At 41.1% G+C, this 17,634-nt stretch overlaps 1 protein-coding gene across 1 annotated transcript in view; it reads right to left on the bottom strand.

The window, feature by feature from the left end:
* ralgapa1 (Ral GTPase activating protein catalytic subunit alpha 1) overlaps positions 1–17,634 on the bottom strand; it is a 104,777-nt gene that overhangs the window by 75,030 nt on the left and 12,113 nt on the right. The window contains 14 exon segments of the mRNA XM_061695484.1: positions 385–549; positions 2,215–2,305; positions 2,421–2,567; positions 2,711–2,834; positions 3,069–3,217; positions 3,316–3,387; positions 8,590–8,760; positions 8,863–9,186; positions 11,650–11,858; positions 11,933–12,071; positions 12,574–12,689; positions 14,854–15,031; positions 15,142–15,185; positions 15,305–15,362. Coding sequence (XP_061551468.1) covers positions 385–549; positions 2,215–2,305; positions 2,421–2,567; positions 2,711–2,834; positions 3,069–3,217; positions 3,316–3,387; positions 8,590–8,760; positions 8,863–9,186; positions 11,650–11,858; positions 11,933–12,071; positions 12,574–12,689; positions 14,854–15,031; positions 15,142–15,185; positions 15,305–15,362 — 1,987 coding nt within the window.

Consider the following 17,634-nt stretch of genomic DNA (forward strand, 5'->3'; position numbering starts at 1 on the left):
AAGGGAACTTAAGAAAAAGCCATTTGGCTGTTTAGCAAGAAACAGGGAATCAAATTCAGTTGTCATAGGAACTCCATTGCGATTCCCACCCGATGGCAATGTTTCTAAAGATGAAATAAAAACTTGGGCTAGATTTTTGTAAATAGAAAATAGATTTGTGGCTGTTTAATGTAAAAATGATTATTGAGTAACCAAAACTCTTTAAAAGGCTGAAAAGTTAGGCTGTTTCGTCAAATTCCTGTAAGAGAGTCAGCGCTTGAATGAGAAACAGGAGCCATGTTGTATTTTCACAAATCAACAGAGGTCTGGGCGTTTCTGTAATGAATCTGAACAACGGCAAAGTTCAGGATCAGGAGGACGACTGCCGCTAGGCGAGATACTCACCTACGGTCTTTTGGCGGACAATGCTCCGGGCCTTTTCGATGCCTGGCGAACCAGCTGTGGTGGCACTGCGTTGTCTCATGGCAGCTGCCTGACCTGGTTGGTCTCTGCTCCAACCTTTAGAGAAGGAACGATCCACGATCTGCCGCTGGCCTTCCGAACCTATAGCTTAAGTATTGTGAGAATATTTTAAGTACAGAATAATACATCTTTAAGAACTAGGCTTTACACGATCAGGATTTTTGGGGCCAATCACCGATCAGCGAGTTTAAAAAAACGATAACCGATCACGAGATGGAGCAATGTGTCTATTTAAATGACCTGTTCATTTACTGTATATACTTGTGTACTTAATTGCTCAAAATATATATATTTACAATAAGTAATGTATCTTTGTTCATCTATTTATGCCAATGAGGCATAGTGACAGACAGAACAAATGAATAGTCTTCTATTAGATGGCAGGAAGTACATACAGTAATTAATGTATCCACTTTTTGTGACATTTTTGTTTGTTGGTGTGCCGTGAGATTTTTCAATTGTAAAATATGTTCCTTGGCTCCATAAAGGTTGGAAATCACTGCTCTAGTCAGATCGTGTATTCTTATCAGTCAGGTCAAACCAACATTACAACGTGACAGAAATAATGGGTGATAACTTACTGTAATTAAATTACTTTATTTTAATTAAATTACTTCACCCACACCGAAACTTTAGAGCATGATTCTACAGAACGGCGGCATGTTTACGTACAACCTAGCTTGCTAGGCAACATAACATTTTTGTTGCCTGATTGCGACCCATATCGTATTAAAAGTACGTGAACATACCTCAAGCAAGCCTTAAACGAACATCCTCTCCTGTCCTGAGCACCGGTGACCACCAACACACGTTTTCCGCCATTTTGTCTTTATAATACAGTCGGCGCGATCCTTGTTGTCGTCGCCACGGTAACGAGCGTATCCGGTCGCATTTGAGTTGACCAGATAAAGCCCAATGATCGTAAAAAAACGGGATGCAGTGGTATCGGAACAAGATTTTAGTCTGATATAGTGCAATCGTGAAAGAGCAAATTTCTCTTGTGGTCTGATCCAGGCATTACGTGTTGCCTCTCTCCAACGTGTTGTCTGTCCCACACCACCGACATGTTTTATTTTTTATTTTTATTGGCCATCAGATATTTGCAGTACTACGTCAAAAGACACACGACAAGGCTAAAAATAAACTTGCTTTTGGATTCAAATATACGGTGCATGATTGCGACGCAGAGTCAATGTCTTTTGCGGAGCCGATCATTGATCGGCGAATTATGACATTAAAGCCGATCAGCCGCTCAGCATAAAATGCTCATTATCGGCCGATACCGATCAGGCCGATAAAATCGGTGTAAAGTCTATTAAGAACAAGACCAGGAGAATGCAGTTAACATAGTCACAATACAGTAAAATAAATTAATGCGCAGCAAATGGAATTTAGGCATTGCTAATTTTTAACTACTTTCACAGTTTTATACTTGCTCACTTGATCAGTAAGGGGCAAAAACAGGACAAAAATAGCCCGATTGTCTTTTTGTGTGTATCGGGCCTAAGTAACTATTATTGTTTTTAAAATTGTTTAATAAATTAAGTGCAAAGATTATCTGTAAACCAGTATAAATTTAACATTTTTAGTCAAGTCTGACAGTTTTGTGGAATAGTTGGCATCTTAAATATTATGAAAATGTATAAACTGATGATGTTCCTCCTGAACTGCAGTTTCATTGAAATAAAATCTTCATTGTTTCAAATGTTATGTTAGTTCTCAGAAATAATGGGTCTCAGAGATAAGACTAACCTTTTCCTTTGTGTTTCTTCTGTTTTTGCTCACTGAGCTTATCCAGAGGAAGTTCATTCAAATCAACACTGTAGAGGTTCCTCGCCAACACCTAAACCACAGTAATACACAGACTTGAAGTGTAGAGTCAGCATTTGAGAATAATGATAAATCATAAAACCTTGTGTTGAATGATTAACATAAGGGAAATTAGTTTATTCTTTGACCTTTGTAAGAGTCTCCATCGTCAGGGACCATTCAGTTACCAGCTCCTCCCAGCAGGTAAGAGAAGAGAGGACTGAGAGGAGGTCATCCCATAGTTCTCTGCTGATGTAGACGTTTAAATTCCCCTTAATCCAGGCTACAATCAATGTCTGTACAGAGAGTGATGAATTACAGAAAGGTTCATCTTAAAAAGACTGCAAGTTTAAAGCACTCTGCTTTGGTGTGATTTATATATCCCCCCCCCCCCCGTCTCTCTCTCTGGTCTCCAGCTTGTGTTGCTCAGTATCAGTACCTGAAAGATAGGACCAGCCAGCCTTCCTGAAAGTGTGTTGTTCTTCTTGCCTTGGGGCATAATGGATGGAGGTCTCTTCATCACTGACTCGGTCACTCTTAATAGAACAAGTAAGATCTGCTCCCTACAAACAAATATTAATGATAAATAAATATATTTTTAAACAGACAAGCAAGTAGATGTGATTAGCAAACAGACAAGCAAGTAGATGTGATTAGCAAGTATTTCCACACGTAGTGAATTAATTAGTGGATGGATGAAAGAAAACTAAATCTTAACGGATCATGATTGCACAACTTAATTTATACCGGTATTTATTTTATATACTTGTTTGCCATGAGCAAGCTTTTGTCATTACCATGTTTTCTGGTCCATGGTCTCATGCATGACAAGGCTGCGGTAGATGTTTAAGACTCGCTTGCACATGTCGACATGTTCTTCTAAAAGGAACTTGATATCGTTGGCTGGCTCCATTAAAAAAACGTTGGAAGAATGGGTAATAAATACCTACAGAGAAGACACAACTTACGTTAAGTAGACCCACCTAGCACAGTTCAACAATGTACTTCTTGTGATCAGTATGTATTTTTAGATGAGATCCATACCTGTAGTGTAGTCTGAACTCCTGCATGAACGCTATACTCCAACAATTCACTATCAATCATTTTATTTATTCCCTTAGGAGAGAAAAACATACATAGGCAAGTTAAAATAATATACTGGAATATATTGTATATATTAAAAAATACCTGTCTAAAATGTTCAGTTTTTGCCTTGTAAATTTTGTCCTATGTACTGTATGTGTAGCATTATTGAAGATTTTTCAATCAGGGAGACGATTTTTGAGAGGGATCTAAACTTTGCAACTGGGGCACGGATTTGGAAACTAAAAGAGAAAGGATTGCGCAGTAACCATCCATTTTCCATACCGCTTTTCCTCACTCGGGTTGCAGTCATGCTGGGTCAGCAACTGTACCTTTGGCCGAGATGCGGGGTACACCCTGAACTGGTCGCCAGCCAATTGCAGACCACAAGTAGACAAACAATCATTCACACTCAATGTCACACCTAGGGCCAATTTAGAGTCTTTAATTAACCTACATTGCGTGTTTTTGGAATGTGTGTATGTGTGTGTGTGTGGGGGGGGGGTGACAGATACAGGCACGGGAGAACATGCAAACTACAAATAGACGAGGCCGGATTTGAAACTGGGTCATCAGAACTGTGAGGCAGATGTGCTAACAACAGGTCGTCCACCTTGCAGTCCTCAGTAATATTAGTAATTTAAAAAAAATTCATTGCTTACACAGACTGCTTAAAAGTGGAGAAAGAAGTCCATTCTTCTTGTGGTCATATAAGGTGTGTAAAGGACATTAATACCAGGGATGGGTAAAGGCAAGTACTGTTTGATACGCTCTGCAGGGGACAATATGCCGTTTTGGACCCCAGTTTGTGTTTCTTTCAACTCACTTTGCATTGATGCTATGTGTGTGTGCATGCGTGCCTGCGGTGGTGAGTTTACAATGGTGAGTTCACCCACTCGCCATTGTAACTGTAAAAGTGCAGTTCACAGAAACGGTAAAACGTAAAACCACTAGCACAAGCAAAGGATTTGAGAGACAAAAACTTTAAGTATAAATGGCTTTATTCAAATCTCCACTGTGGAGATTTGCTTCACATTTTAATACGACGACGTATTGAAAACTGTTGACAGGCATTTTACTGCCTGGAAGCGTTGCTTGAAATATGTCCCATACTTTTAAAGAAACCCATGCAATGTATGACCAAGCTTCTCCTGATACAACCCTTGCTGTACAAATGACGGTCAAGCGACTTAAAAAGGTAACACTCGCGAAACAACAAATGTCTATTGAGAATGCTTTGGAACACACCAACCATGCTACTTAAGATAGAAACAAGAAAATAACCCATGCAATTGGAACATTTATTGTTAAAGATTTGCAGGTCGAAAAGGTGTGGTTTGGTCCCTAAATGAAAACACACGTTCCATGTTATGTTGTGCCCGTGCCTATTTCAGCAATGTTTTAATTCCAAACCAAAGTGTAACCATTGGTTTAAGCCTGGGTCGATTGGTCAGGCCTGCACCCCACTCAGCAGTCCTGACCAATCGATTTCTGATCGACAATTAATACGTTAAACAAATAGTGTTATTTTCTTACATTTATATGTTTTAACTTGTTATACGTTTTATACTACTTTATACTCACATATATACAATCAGTCAAGGAATAAGATCTGTGTTTTAAATAACGGTTCATTTTAAATAGTTATTCTCTTTGGAACATGTTTTCCCAATTGCGCATAAGACTTTTTTTTTTTTTTTTTTTTAATAAACGTGCCTTGCTTGTGCACCCTTCACCGAATCACATTCTCCTATCCAGACTACTGACACAACCACCGTGCATAACCTTTGTAAATCATGGAGCATGGAGTTTTCCTGAGACTTGTGAATGTCATTCAAATCCATTTGAAAAATAAAGCACACATCAAATGTGAAAATACCTTACATAGTGGATGTGTTGTCACCAACGAGACGTGCGCACCTCCGTCTAACACACTACACTTTCTCCTTAAAAGAGCATGTTTTTTAATTCAGTATGAAATAAATCCAATAAAAGTAATTTAATTAGAATACTGTGCTTATGACTGAACACCTGTTTGGAGGTTAATCAATAACCTCCAAACAGGTGGTGATTGATTGTGTGCCTGCTGTTCTATAGATCAGCGGTGCCCAACCTTCCTTGCGCCAGACCGGGCGAGTCACTTTAACGTATTTGACTATCAACATAGAAGCAAACGAAAACTTGATGATTCAGTATCTAACACACCATTGCGCCATTATGATAACTGTAGGTGTTGTAATAGTTGGAGCCCTGCACGTTAAAAGGAAAAAAAAAAAAAAAACTCCAAGCCGCCAGCAGCATGTTTGAAGCGCAAAAGCTTCTCGCTGGTGAAAAAAAATCTGCTGGGACTGATATTTTTGGGCAATTACGATGATATAATATGTCAACGTTGGACCATCAGCGTATGAGGCGGGGACAAATTAAGGCCATTGGGCAGTCGGTGAGCATCGGTGAGTGTAGGTTAGGATTATGGGTCAGGTCTGTCGTGCACCGTCAGCATGAGTCAGCCATCGCTGGGCCATTAGCAGGTAGTCAACTGAATCAAAACGTGCAGTAGGGCTGCACAATATTTTTTTTTTAGCATAGCGATCGCAATGTACATGTACGCAGTAGTCACATCGCAGGGTCCGCTGCCATGTTGGTGTACTGTAATATACAGTGAAGCAAATATAATATTAAAAGTGACAAGCAGAGGGGGCGGCACGGTGGCCGACTGGTTAGAGCGTCAGCCTCACAGTTCTGAGGACCCGGGTTCAATCCCAGGCCCCGACTGTGTGGAGTTTGCATGTTCTCCCCGTGCCTGCGTGGATTTTCTCCGGGCACTCCGGTTTCCTCCCACATCCCAAAAACATGCATAAATTGGAGACTCTAAATTGCCCGTAGGTGTGAATGTGAGTGCGAATGGTTGTCTGTTTGTATGTGCCCTGCGATTGGCTGGCAACCAGTTCAGGGTGTACCCCGTCTCCTGCCCGATGACAGCTGGGATAGGCTCCAGCACGCCCGCGACCCTAGTGAGGAGAAGCGGCTCAGAAAATGGATGGATGGACAAGCAGAGGGACCTGTTTGGACAAGCTAAAAGATCTTTTGCTCTTCAGGAATGAAACTACTGTGGGCAGGCACACAGCGAGTGCGCGATGTGCGTTCAGGGACGCTGCGTAAATGGGAGTGAATGTGTTCTATTGTAATACAGTACATAATTGTAAAAATGGATTACCGTAATTTCCCATGTATAATAAGCACCCCCAAAGTTGACCTCAAATTTCTGGAAAACCCTTCTGCCTATGTACCTGTCCCAGCTTTTTTGGAACGTGTTGCAGCTATAAAATTCTAAGTTAATTTATTTTTGCTAAAAACAATAAAGTTTATTAGTTTGTACATTAAATATCTTGTCTTTGTAGTGTATTCAATTCAATATAGGTTGAACATGATTTGCAAATCATTGTATTCTGTTTTTATTTATGTTTAACACAACGTCCCAACTTCATTGGAATTGGGGTTGTATTTAAACCATGCAAACCTTTTTGACCCAGCCCCCGAAAAGAATCGAATCGAGAATCATTTGGAACCGTAATCGAAATAAGGAACCGTAATCGCTCAAATTCAAACGCTGGCCAACCCTATGTATAATGCATTTTTACAATGCATGATTATGCGTCTACCCATATGATCAAAACATCAAGTATTATCTTTTTTTTGTTAGTTTTTTTCCAAATAATTACTTCTGAAATTAACCACTTTATTTGAACACTTAAGTTTATTTATTTATTTATTTGCTCTTATTTTGAAATTCACAGCCCTACTTTTATTTAATAAATGAGAAAACACACAGTTGTACTCATATGTTTGATTAGCCAGACAGAATTTGGAAGATGGGTACAATTCTTTAAAGAAAATGAAGGGCCAGGCGAAACACATTTAATTTTATTTTAATGGGATTCAAATTAAACTGTCAAGCATTTCAGAAAAGCGTTATCATTAAACAAAACATAACCATAAAGAAATGAATGATGGTTGTTGTTCAGTCATATTTAAAACAAACAAAACAATATTTCACAAATTCTGCCAGGGTATGTAAATTTATGAGCACAACTGTACATATATGGAGTCACGCATACCTCTGTCATATTGGAATGAAAGTGTAGGCTACACCTTTTTTATAATCACGAGGTGGCGGTGGCATACTAGAATGAAAGTGTACACCTTTCTCATAACCTCCAGGTGGCGGTGGGATTTTGGAATGGAAGTGTACAGCTTTTTCATAACCTCTAGATGGTGGCATACATTTATAAAATGTTAAAATATTTTTCTATTTGCCCCGATACCTATGTATAATGCGCACTATTGACTTTTGACATTATACACGAGAAAATTATTTGGATCAGATTGCTTTAGTTAAAACACTGTACGATGACACTGTGATATTATGTAATTTATTTTGTTTCTGTCATACTGCTGTTGCATTTTTCTACACACATTAAATTCCTCATTTAAAAAAATAATAATAAAAAAAAAATTCAAGCAACACGTTTTTCCTCATGTTTTTGAGATTGCAGGTGGCTTCTAGTGTGGACTGAAAGGGTGGCAACAATAGGAAAATGAAATGCCAGTATTTTGAGGGTAATAGCCTGTCAGCAATGAACTATGAACTATTTTATTTTTGGACCGGTGAACTTTGTTCACAATTTTTAATTATGAACTATGAACTGAACTAGGACTTGGGAAGTGAATTTTGAACTAGTTCGCATAGAAACGGAACTTTCCCAACACTGATCCTATATTATCTCGCATCGCAATATATACATTGAGGGTTAAAAAATATATATATATTTTGAAATCGCAATGTCATTTTCTTCCAATATCGCGCAGTATGATGTTTCACCTTCACGGGGCGCTGGACTTACTACATCCTTTGGAGTGTGGAAGACAAAAAGTGAGTAGTCCCCAAGAGAGAGAACGCCCAAATTTTAGGGTTGCTCCACCCAGAGTGCGTCCCTGGCATGAGGGTGTGTAAATGACAGATTTGAGTGGACTGGAGAACACTCGTAGCCATAAAAGCAAGCTGCCAGAAAAGTGTGGAGCTGAGCGCAATTTTCTGACTTTTCTCAGTATATGGCCCTCCATGCACAAAACACATCCCAAAAATGTACCAAACCATGGCCCTAAAAACCCAACTGTGAGTTGCCTGTACCGTCCTACTCCTAATTAATAAATGACTGATTTGATCTGATTTGTCACCTCATCGTCCTTGTCTGAGGCAGTGTCCATACTACTGGCTGCTGCTATGGGATACAGGCCCTCCTCTGGCTCCTTCATAAATACTGGCTTGTCCTCCATGGAGATCCACTCCTGGTAAACACGGACCACTTTTCGCATTGCTGCAGCTTCACACATTGGAAGTAGAAAGGCCTGCAATGGAAGAGAGAGAGGTGTAACTTTTAAGAGAAACCCAAGGTTTAGCTCAGTGGCATTGTCCAACATTCTTAACTGGTGATGAAATTTCTCCTTCACCTGTCTGAAGATCTCAGTGATGAAGTTGATGCTGGTTCTGGAGCTTGTCAGGACTCTCCTCACCACCTCCATGTCTGTCAACTGTTCTTCATCCATAGAGCACAGTGAGGAGGAACTGGGCTCCCGCTCTGTTAACGTAGATGTGTTGGAGTGGCATTGTTCAGATTCCCCCAGTGGCCCAGTACCCCCACTGAGGCCCATGCTGCCTCCCCCTGGTCCAGATGAGCTCCCGCTCCCTTCTGGATGGCTGTCAGACCGCAAACCAGTGACACTGCCATCTTCTGAGCTGCCAGCGGAGCGAGCAGCAAGCCCAGCTGCTGCTCGCTGAAGATGAAAAGATAGTTATCGTGACAACAAAAGTACCTTTCTTATTACTGTACCTCCTCTAAACCTTTTTAATGACTGTTTATTTACTGTCACATGCTAGAAGTTAGTGCCTCTAGTAGTAACACTAAGTACTACTACTAAAACTGGAGTTATGATACATGTCCGAGTGTCAAATTCTGACTGAATGCATATCTTAGATTTTATTAATTATCTTTTAACACATACTTTTCAAGTGACACATATCCGATATGTCTGTGTTTACGCTCATGGCACATATAAAATATATATATATGGCCCTAAAAACCCAACTGTGAGTTGCCTGTACCGTCCTACTCCTAATTAATAAATGACTGATATATATATATATATATATATATATATACACATATATACACAGACTGATATATATATATATATATATATACACATAATTATGTTGAACCACAATAAAAAAGGCAGTCTGATTTTCATTGTTTAATTTTTATAAAATTTTTATTTATTATTACTTGTGTCAGATTCAAGTTATTTCTGTGACCACTGTGGGTTTTTCTTTCATTAACAGAGTGGTAACAACAATTTCATCCAGTGTGTAAATTAGCGTAACCTCAACATTACTCCTCTATGGTCAATTGTTTCATTTTTCAATGATTGACCACATTCAGACCATATTTTATGGTTTATTTTATCTATCCATCCATCCATTTTCTTCCGCTTATCCGAGGTAGGGGTCGCGGGTAAAGTAATTTTAGCAGGGAAGCCCAGAGTTCCCTCTCCCCAGCCATTTCCTCGAGCTCTTCCAAGGGGATCCCGAGGTGTTCCCAGGCCAGCCGAGAGACGTAGTCTCTCCAGCGTATCCTGGGCCGTCCCCTGGGACATGCCCAGAACACTTCACCAGGGAGGTGTCCAGGAGGCATCCTGATCACCTCATCTGGCTTGTCTCAATGCGGAGGAACAGCGGCTCGCCTCTGAGCCCCTCCCGGATGACCGAGCTTCTCACCGTATCTTGAAGAGAGAGCCCAGACACCCTGCGAAAGAAACTCATTTCGTTCACTTGTATCCAGGATCCTGTTCTTTCGGTCATGACCCACGGACCGATGCAAAGTCCGCATCACTGCAGACGCTGCACCGATCCGCCTGTTGATCTCCCGTTCCATTCTTCCCTCACTCGTGAACAAGACCCCAAGATATTTGAACTCCTCCACTTGGGGCAAGATCGCAAACCCCCGACCTGTAAAGGGCACTCCAACCTTTTCCGACTGACAACCATGGTCTCAGATTTGGAAGTGCTAATTTTCATCCCAGCCGCTTCACACTCGGCTGCGAACCGCTCCAGTGAGAGTTGGAGATCACGGCTTGATGAAGCCAACAGAACCACATCATCGGCAAAAAGCAAAGATGCAATACTGAGGCCACCAAACCGGAACTCCTCTACGCCTTGGCTGCGCCTAGAAATTCTGTCCATCAAAGTTATGAACAGAATCGGTGACAAAGGGCAGGCTCGGCGGAGTCCAACCCTCACCGGAAACAGGTCCGACTTACTGCCAGCAACGTGGACCAAACTCTGAAACTGGTCATACGGGGACCGAACAGCCCGTATCAGGGGGTTGGATACCCCATACTCCCGAAGCACCCCCCACACGACACCCCGAGGGACACGGTCGAAAGCCCTCTCCAAGTCCACAAAACACATGTAAACTGGTTGGGCGAACTCCCATGCACCCTCGAGGACCCTGCAGAGAGTGTAGAGCTGGTCCACTGTTCAAAGGCCAGGACGAAAAACACACTGCTCCTCCTGAATCGGAGATTTGACTTACCGATGGACCCTTCTCTCCAGCATCCTTGAATAGAACTTACCAGGGCGACTGAGCAGTGTGATCCCCGTATAGTTGGAACACACCCTTCTACCCGAAGGCGGAGGGAGGCTACCCTCTTGTCCACCGGGGTGAACCCCAATATACAGGCACCGAGCCGGGGGACAATAAGTATACCCACACCTGCTCGGCGCCTCTCACCGTGGGCAACTCCAGAGTGGAAGAGAGTCCAACCTCTCTCCAGAGGACTGGTACCAGAGCCTAAGCCTTGAGTGGCGGCGAGCCCGACTATATCAAGTCAGAACTTCTCAAGCTCACACACACCAACTCGGGCTCCTTCCCTGCAAGAGAGGTGACATTCCACGTCCCTAGAGCCAGCTTCGGATCGACTCGCCAAGGTCCCCGCCTTTGGCCACCGCCTAGCTCACACTGCACCCTATTTTAAGTCTAAATGCTCCACTACTTTGGCTCACCAAAACATTTGGTGTTTCTTTACAAATAATGCTGTCTTCTCCATTGTGTATCAGATTCCAACATAAATAACTGGAAATAAAGTTGCCCCATATTCCTCTTTTGATATCAAATCCAAAAACGTTATGTCTTGATGACCACTTTAACTTCCCAGTGCCACCCACATGATGTGTATTACCTGTATGTTCTTGGGGATGTTTTCGCCTTCTGTCCCTGGAATCTGTGTGTGTGTGTTGGGTCGTGGCTCCAGCCAAAAGGAAACCAGCCAGCGGATAAAGATTACTCGGGCCTGAAGGAAACTTTCCTTGGTACAATAGAGAACTTCACCACCATCGTGCTCTCTACGTACCACACTGTAATAGGGCTTAGGACGCATTGGAGGAACCTCTAAAAGGAAAAGGATGGGTTAATGCGTTGTGCATACTGATATCCTTTTAAGCGCATTACTCAAATTTTCTGACCTAGTATGGGGTTGTACAGGCTGGTTTCCAAAGCAAAGTTTGGAAAGATGTGAGGAAGGTAAAACTTCCTGAAGTGGCCAAAAAGGAAGCTGAACCCTCGTTCATGATTCTCTTTACAACGCCACTCGAGAGACTTGGCCTGGTTGGAAGACACAAACACAAAACAGGCTTGTTTTGAACACACACAAAAATAGGGCCAAGTGGAGAACAGCTCCTTTGTTAACAGGGAAGCGTGTGTGACAATGAGAGCATGATGCATAGGAACAGAACTGTATAAAAGATTAGTAATGCTAGACTTGATTTCCATTCATCCATTTTCAACACCGCTTATCCCGGGTAGGGTCGTGGGGCGCTGGAGCCTATACCAGCTGACTTCGGGCGAAAGGCGAGACTAAACCCTGAACTGGTCGCCAGTCAGTCGCAGGGCACATATAGACATGGACAACCATTTGCACCTGCACTACTACTATGTACCGCCACTGAGTCGGAAATGAACCCACTACTGCCCGCACCAAAGTCAGGCGAGTGTACCACTACACCATCCGACTTGGCTTGATTTGTTTTAGTATTTCGTAAATAAGAAATGTCATACTGTGTGATTATGTTGTGTTAGTTATGTTAGTAAGAAATAATGATAATACCTGGTTTACCATGTATTTCAATAGTGCTTCCAAGAAGAAAGCGGTAAGGTCCTCCTGGTTCTTGTCACCTGACTGGGGATGTACCAGTGGGGTGATCTCCTCTGGGGTTACTTGAGCTGAAAGGTGGATTTGAAAAACAATCTTACATTAAAGCAAAACAGAATCATTCAAGAACAAAGTCATATAACGTATTTGTCCTCTGCCTTTTCAGTGACACGTGTCTATATAATCATTGTATTAATGGGGTGTCCCAATCCGATCTTTGAGATCTGATATCGTTCCAATGTCGGCAAAACACTTCTATCCAGGAGTGCCTGGACTACATGCAGAGCCCACACAATCACAACAACCAGTTGATAAGGTGCTAATATAGTAGCAAGGAGTAAGAGTGAATGTTGCTTGCTTAACGTTGTTTATTGACACTCCAGTTGAAGCTCACTGTAAAACTGAACATAACAAAAGAATTACACCTATTGACTCTTCAAATACATCACAAACTTTGTTTGGTTTTGTTCACAAAAATCGCGAGCTCAAAGCTAACACACAATAAATGAAAAACACCATTGACAAGTGAACAAAAATTACCATCAAACTTGCGGCACTTATACAGGGTGGGGCAGAAAGAACAGATGTTTTCGAAAAACTCACAAAATAAATCGTAGCGGGAAAGAAATTTTATTGACGTCAGTGAATTGACACAATCAAGTATGGAAAATGACATCCAACATGTGGTGTCTGTTTTCATTGATGCATTGGTTAGAACTTCTTAATAGAAGTTGGCTTCCAATCCAACATTGCTATGTTGATTTTGGTCTTGTTTGATGTGTTACTGTGACCCCCTGCATTACATTAAGATGATAAATAACTTCTTTATGCCTGAATTGCGACGAAGACACATGCCTATCTGACGTATCCGATGTGTGGTTTCAGCAGGATGGTACAATGGCCCATACAGCCAGAACATCAATGGCCGTTCTTTGTCCTCTTGTCGGTGACCACCCCCATTTCCAGGTTTGCTGACACTCCTTGGCTCACTCGCCCCCCACCCCCGGGGACACCTCAGGGCACGTGTGTTTGCGCAGTGACCCTCATACACTGGACAAGTTGAAGGAAGCCAATGGCATGGAAGTCACCCAAATCAACAGAGCAATGTTGGAGAGAGTGGAAGCCAACTTCTATCGACACCTTCAGAAATGCATCAATAAAAATAGACACCAAATGATGAATATTGTTTTCCAGACTTGATTGTGTCAAATGCTATTTCGATATGAACACATTGATGTCAATAAAATTTGCTTGCAGCAATCCAATTATTATTTTGTCAGTTTTTCCAAAAACATCCTTTCTGCCCCACCCTGCATCTCTCAAAATGATGAATACTGGTACCCAAACGGTGTATAAACACATACAAACAAGCAATATGACAATACATATATCGATCATGACTTCTTCTACTTTCTTTGTTACTGCAAGTGTGTATCTCATTGTGTGCACAACACTGCCCCTCAGAGGTCAAGACACACACAGCAGGAACAGCGCACCAAACTCAGGGCACGCAAATGGGGGCAGGACAATCACCTTGAGACTCACTGCGATTCCTATCGGCCACAATATTGTTGATAGAACTATACCCCAGATGCATAAAGCGGTTCAAAAGTGTATTGCCGCATGTGGTAAAACAATAACTGAATTGAACTTGAATTGTTATTTTGCACTTTAAAGTATAATTTATTTATTGTGGTTATTTTTCATGGTTTTCATGTTTTAATTTAGTCTATTCTGTTGTACAATATGCTTATGTTTAAGTTAAGCAGGGGTTATGTTGTAATTGAAATATATTTTTGAAATTACTGGTTTTATTGAGGCGGCACGGTGGGCGACTGGTTAGAGCGTCAGCCTCACAGTTCTGAGGACCCGGGTTCAATCCCAGGCCCCGACTGTGTGGAGTTTGCATGTTCTCCCCGTGCCTGCGTGGGTTTTCTCCGGGCACTCCGGTTTCCTCCCACATCCCAAAAACATGCATGAATTGGAGACTCTAAATTGCCCGAAGGTGTGAATGTGAGTGCGAATGGTTGTTTGTTTGTATGTGCCCTGCGATTGGCTGGCAACCAGTTCAGGGTGTACCCCGCCTCCTGCCCGATGACAGCTGGGATAGGCCCCAGCGCGCCCAAAGCAAGCAAGTAACGTTAACTCCGTTCGTAGGTTTTGCACCACATTATTATAAATCAAATGGTACATCCCCAAGAAGAGTAATCATTACGGCAAAATCCTTCTACTCACTCTCAGTTAAGCTCAGTGGTGGGTTGATCAGAGTGTCCAAAGTACGGGGAGTGCCATGGCAGAGCGGAGCCGGGAAACCAGGAATTAGACAAGCAAACATGCAAAGTTGCTCGCGTTGAGCATTACTCTGTAATGCCTGCATCCACAGCAGGAACAAGCGCACACCTTCTCGACGGATCTGCAGTGCACAAGAGCAAGTGTGGTACGGTATATGTAATTTGTACATTTACTAGCAATAGTAAAATAATAAAAGTAATATTGATTTGGATCAACAAAGAAATTAAATACCTTTAAAGAGTTACCGGTGTGCAACAACTTCTTCAAGATCAGTCCTGAAAAAGTAAAATCTGTCGAATAAACTATGTTGCAAAACGTAAAAGTGAAAGTATAGAAGTATAGGACCAGTTTTAACACATTTTGTAAAGGGTTGACAGATAGATGTGTCTGTTACCGATGCTGTGGAATTGCCATCGGCTCTGGATTCTTTCTGGGAGGAGCTGGAGGATTTTCTGGAATAAAAGCAGAGAAAAGCAACAAAATATAGAGACAGAATATCATTATGAGTTTCAGTAATATCTGCCATAACGTGGACTGAGATGTGACGTTATAACAGACATTTTATCTTAAGATTTATTTTGACACCCTTCAAGGATTGCATTTTTTAAACAACCGTAAAAAAAAAAAAAAAAAAAAAAAAAAAAAATCATACTTTTAAATCCATTAATTGAAGGTTGGCCATTTAGTGGCATGAGTCTCAATATTATAGATTGATATAATATTAGTAGTGTTTAATAAATTATAAGTACTCATCAAAATGGATCAGGGGAATTGAATGTCGGAAAATATATTTGTGCACCAATCGTGGATAATTCATTACAACTATATTAGGCCAATTCTTTTAAAGTAGTGTTTACTGGATCAGTTCTTTGCATAGTCTTAGTCTGAGGAGTTTATAGAGGCAAATGGAAGTCAGTTATGTTGGCACACAAATACGCGCGCACACTCACTCGCACTCTGCTAGGTTATCTTTGCCACTCCAAAGCACCATGACCCTACTTGTGGTGTAGCTGAATGCCAGTGGTATGGTGGCACAGAATAGAAGCACCTACGAGAGTAACTGATTATTTAATACCGCAGTGATTCTCAACTGCTTATATATTTTGCAGTTGCGAGAAAAAGTATGTGCACTCTTTGGAATTACCTGTACTTCTGCATAAAATGGTCAGAAAATGTGATCTTCAGATAGGTCACATATAGACAAACAATTATATGTCATTATTTTTGTTTATATTGAACATACAGTAAACATTCACAGTGAAATTTGGAAAAAGGTATGTGAACACCTAGGCTAATGACTTCTCCCAGTGGTAATCGGAGTTAAAAGTCAGCCAAACCTTGAGTCCAATCAATGTGACGAGATTGGAGGTGTTGGTTAAAGATGTCCTGCCCTATAAACACTAGCTTTAAGGTTTCTATTCTCAAGAAGCATTGCCGATGTGAACCATGACATGCACAAAATATCTCTTAGAATACCTTCAATTAAGAATTGTTAACTTGCTTGAAGCTGGAAAGGGTTACAAAAGTATCTAAATAGGGTAGACAGACTGTCTAGAAATGGAGAAAGTTCTGCACTGTTGATCCTCTCCTGAGAACTGGCCATCTTGTAAAGATGACTGCAAGACCAAAGCACAGACTGCTCATTGAGGTGAAGAAAAATCCTACTCTCACGTACTGTGTCTTCACTATAGAAAAACAAAAATAAATTATAAAACTATAAGTGATACAGTGCCATGAAAACGTACTGGCCCCCTTCTCAAATTCTTATATTTTTGCAATTTCCCCACTTTGTTTCAAATCGTCATACAAATGTAAATATCAGACAAATTCTTAAACAACTGACCTATAATTCCATTACAACAAGCTGGAAAGTTTTTGACTTGAGTTCGTTGTCACATTTCTGTGGGGCCAATTATGTATTACTCGTGCACTCACTGTAGTTGTCTCGCCATGCTGCACTATTTGCATATACTGGCCACTCATGCCAGAGTAGCATCTGCTACATTTGCACACTGATTGAGGAGTATCTGTAACATTTGCACAACCATCATTGTCCCAGATGATCGCACTACTCGTCACTTTAAACCGCATACACTCCTTGAAGTCTCGGCGCCCTTTGCACAATGGTCATTGCACCGGACTATTGCAATATTAGTCATTCGAACTGCTCTAAGTGCTAGAGGACTCTGCATCTTTTTGCACAATTGTTTTTTGTCAATGTCTTTATGTCTCCAAAGTGTTCTGTAAATTGACTGTCTGTTGTACTAGAGCGGCTCCAACTACCGGAGACAAATTCCTTGTGTGTTTTGGACATACTTGGCAAATAAAGATGATTCTGATTCTGATATAACCCAAGTGAACTTAAATTGCTGTTTTTAAATGGTAATTTCATTTATTAAGGGAAAAAAAAACACTATTCAAAGTTACCAGACCCTGTGAGAAAAAGTAATTATTCTCTTGTTAAATCATGACTTAATTGTGGCAAATCACAACTTTTGGTTAATTTACATTGATCACACCCAAGCCTGATTACCTCCAGACCTGTTCAATCAAACTTAAACAGGTTCTGTTCACTTAAACAGAACCTGTCTGACAAATTCAAGTCAGACAAAAGAACTATGAAAGCTGCAACAAAATGATCCAATCCAATTCAAGAACAGTCAAGAAATAAATTACTTGACATCTATGAGTCTGGAAAGGGTTACAAAACCATCTCTACAGCTT

The sequence above is a fragment of the Phycodurus eques genome, chromosome 14 (assembly GCF_024500275.1).
Source record: "Phycodurus eques isolate BA_2022a chromosome 14, UOR_Pequ_1.1, whole genome shotgun sequence".
Taxonomy (NCBI): Eukaryota; Metazoa; Chordata; class Actinopteri; order Syngnathiformes; family Syngnathidae; genus Phycodurus; species Phycodurus eques.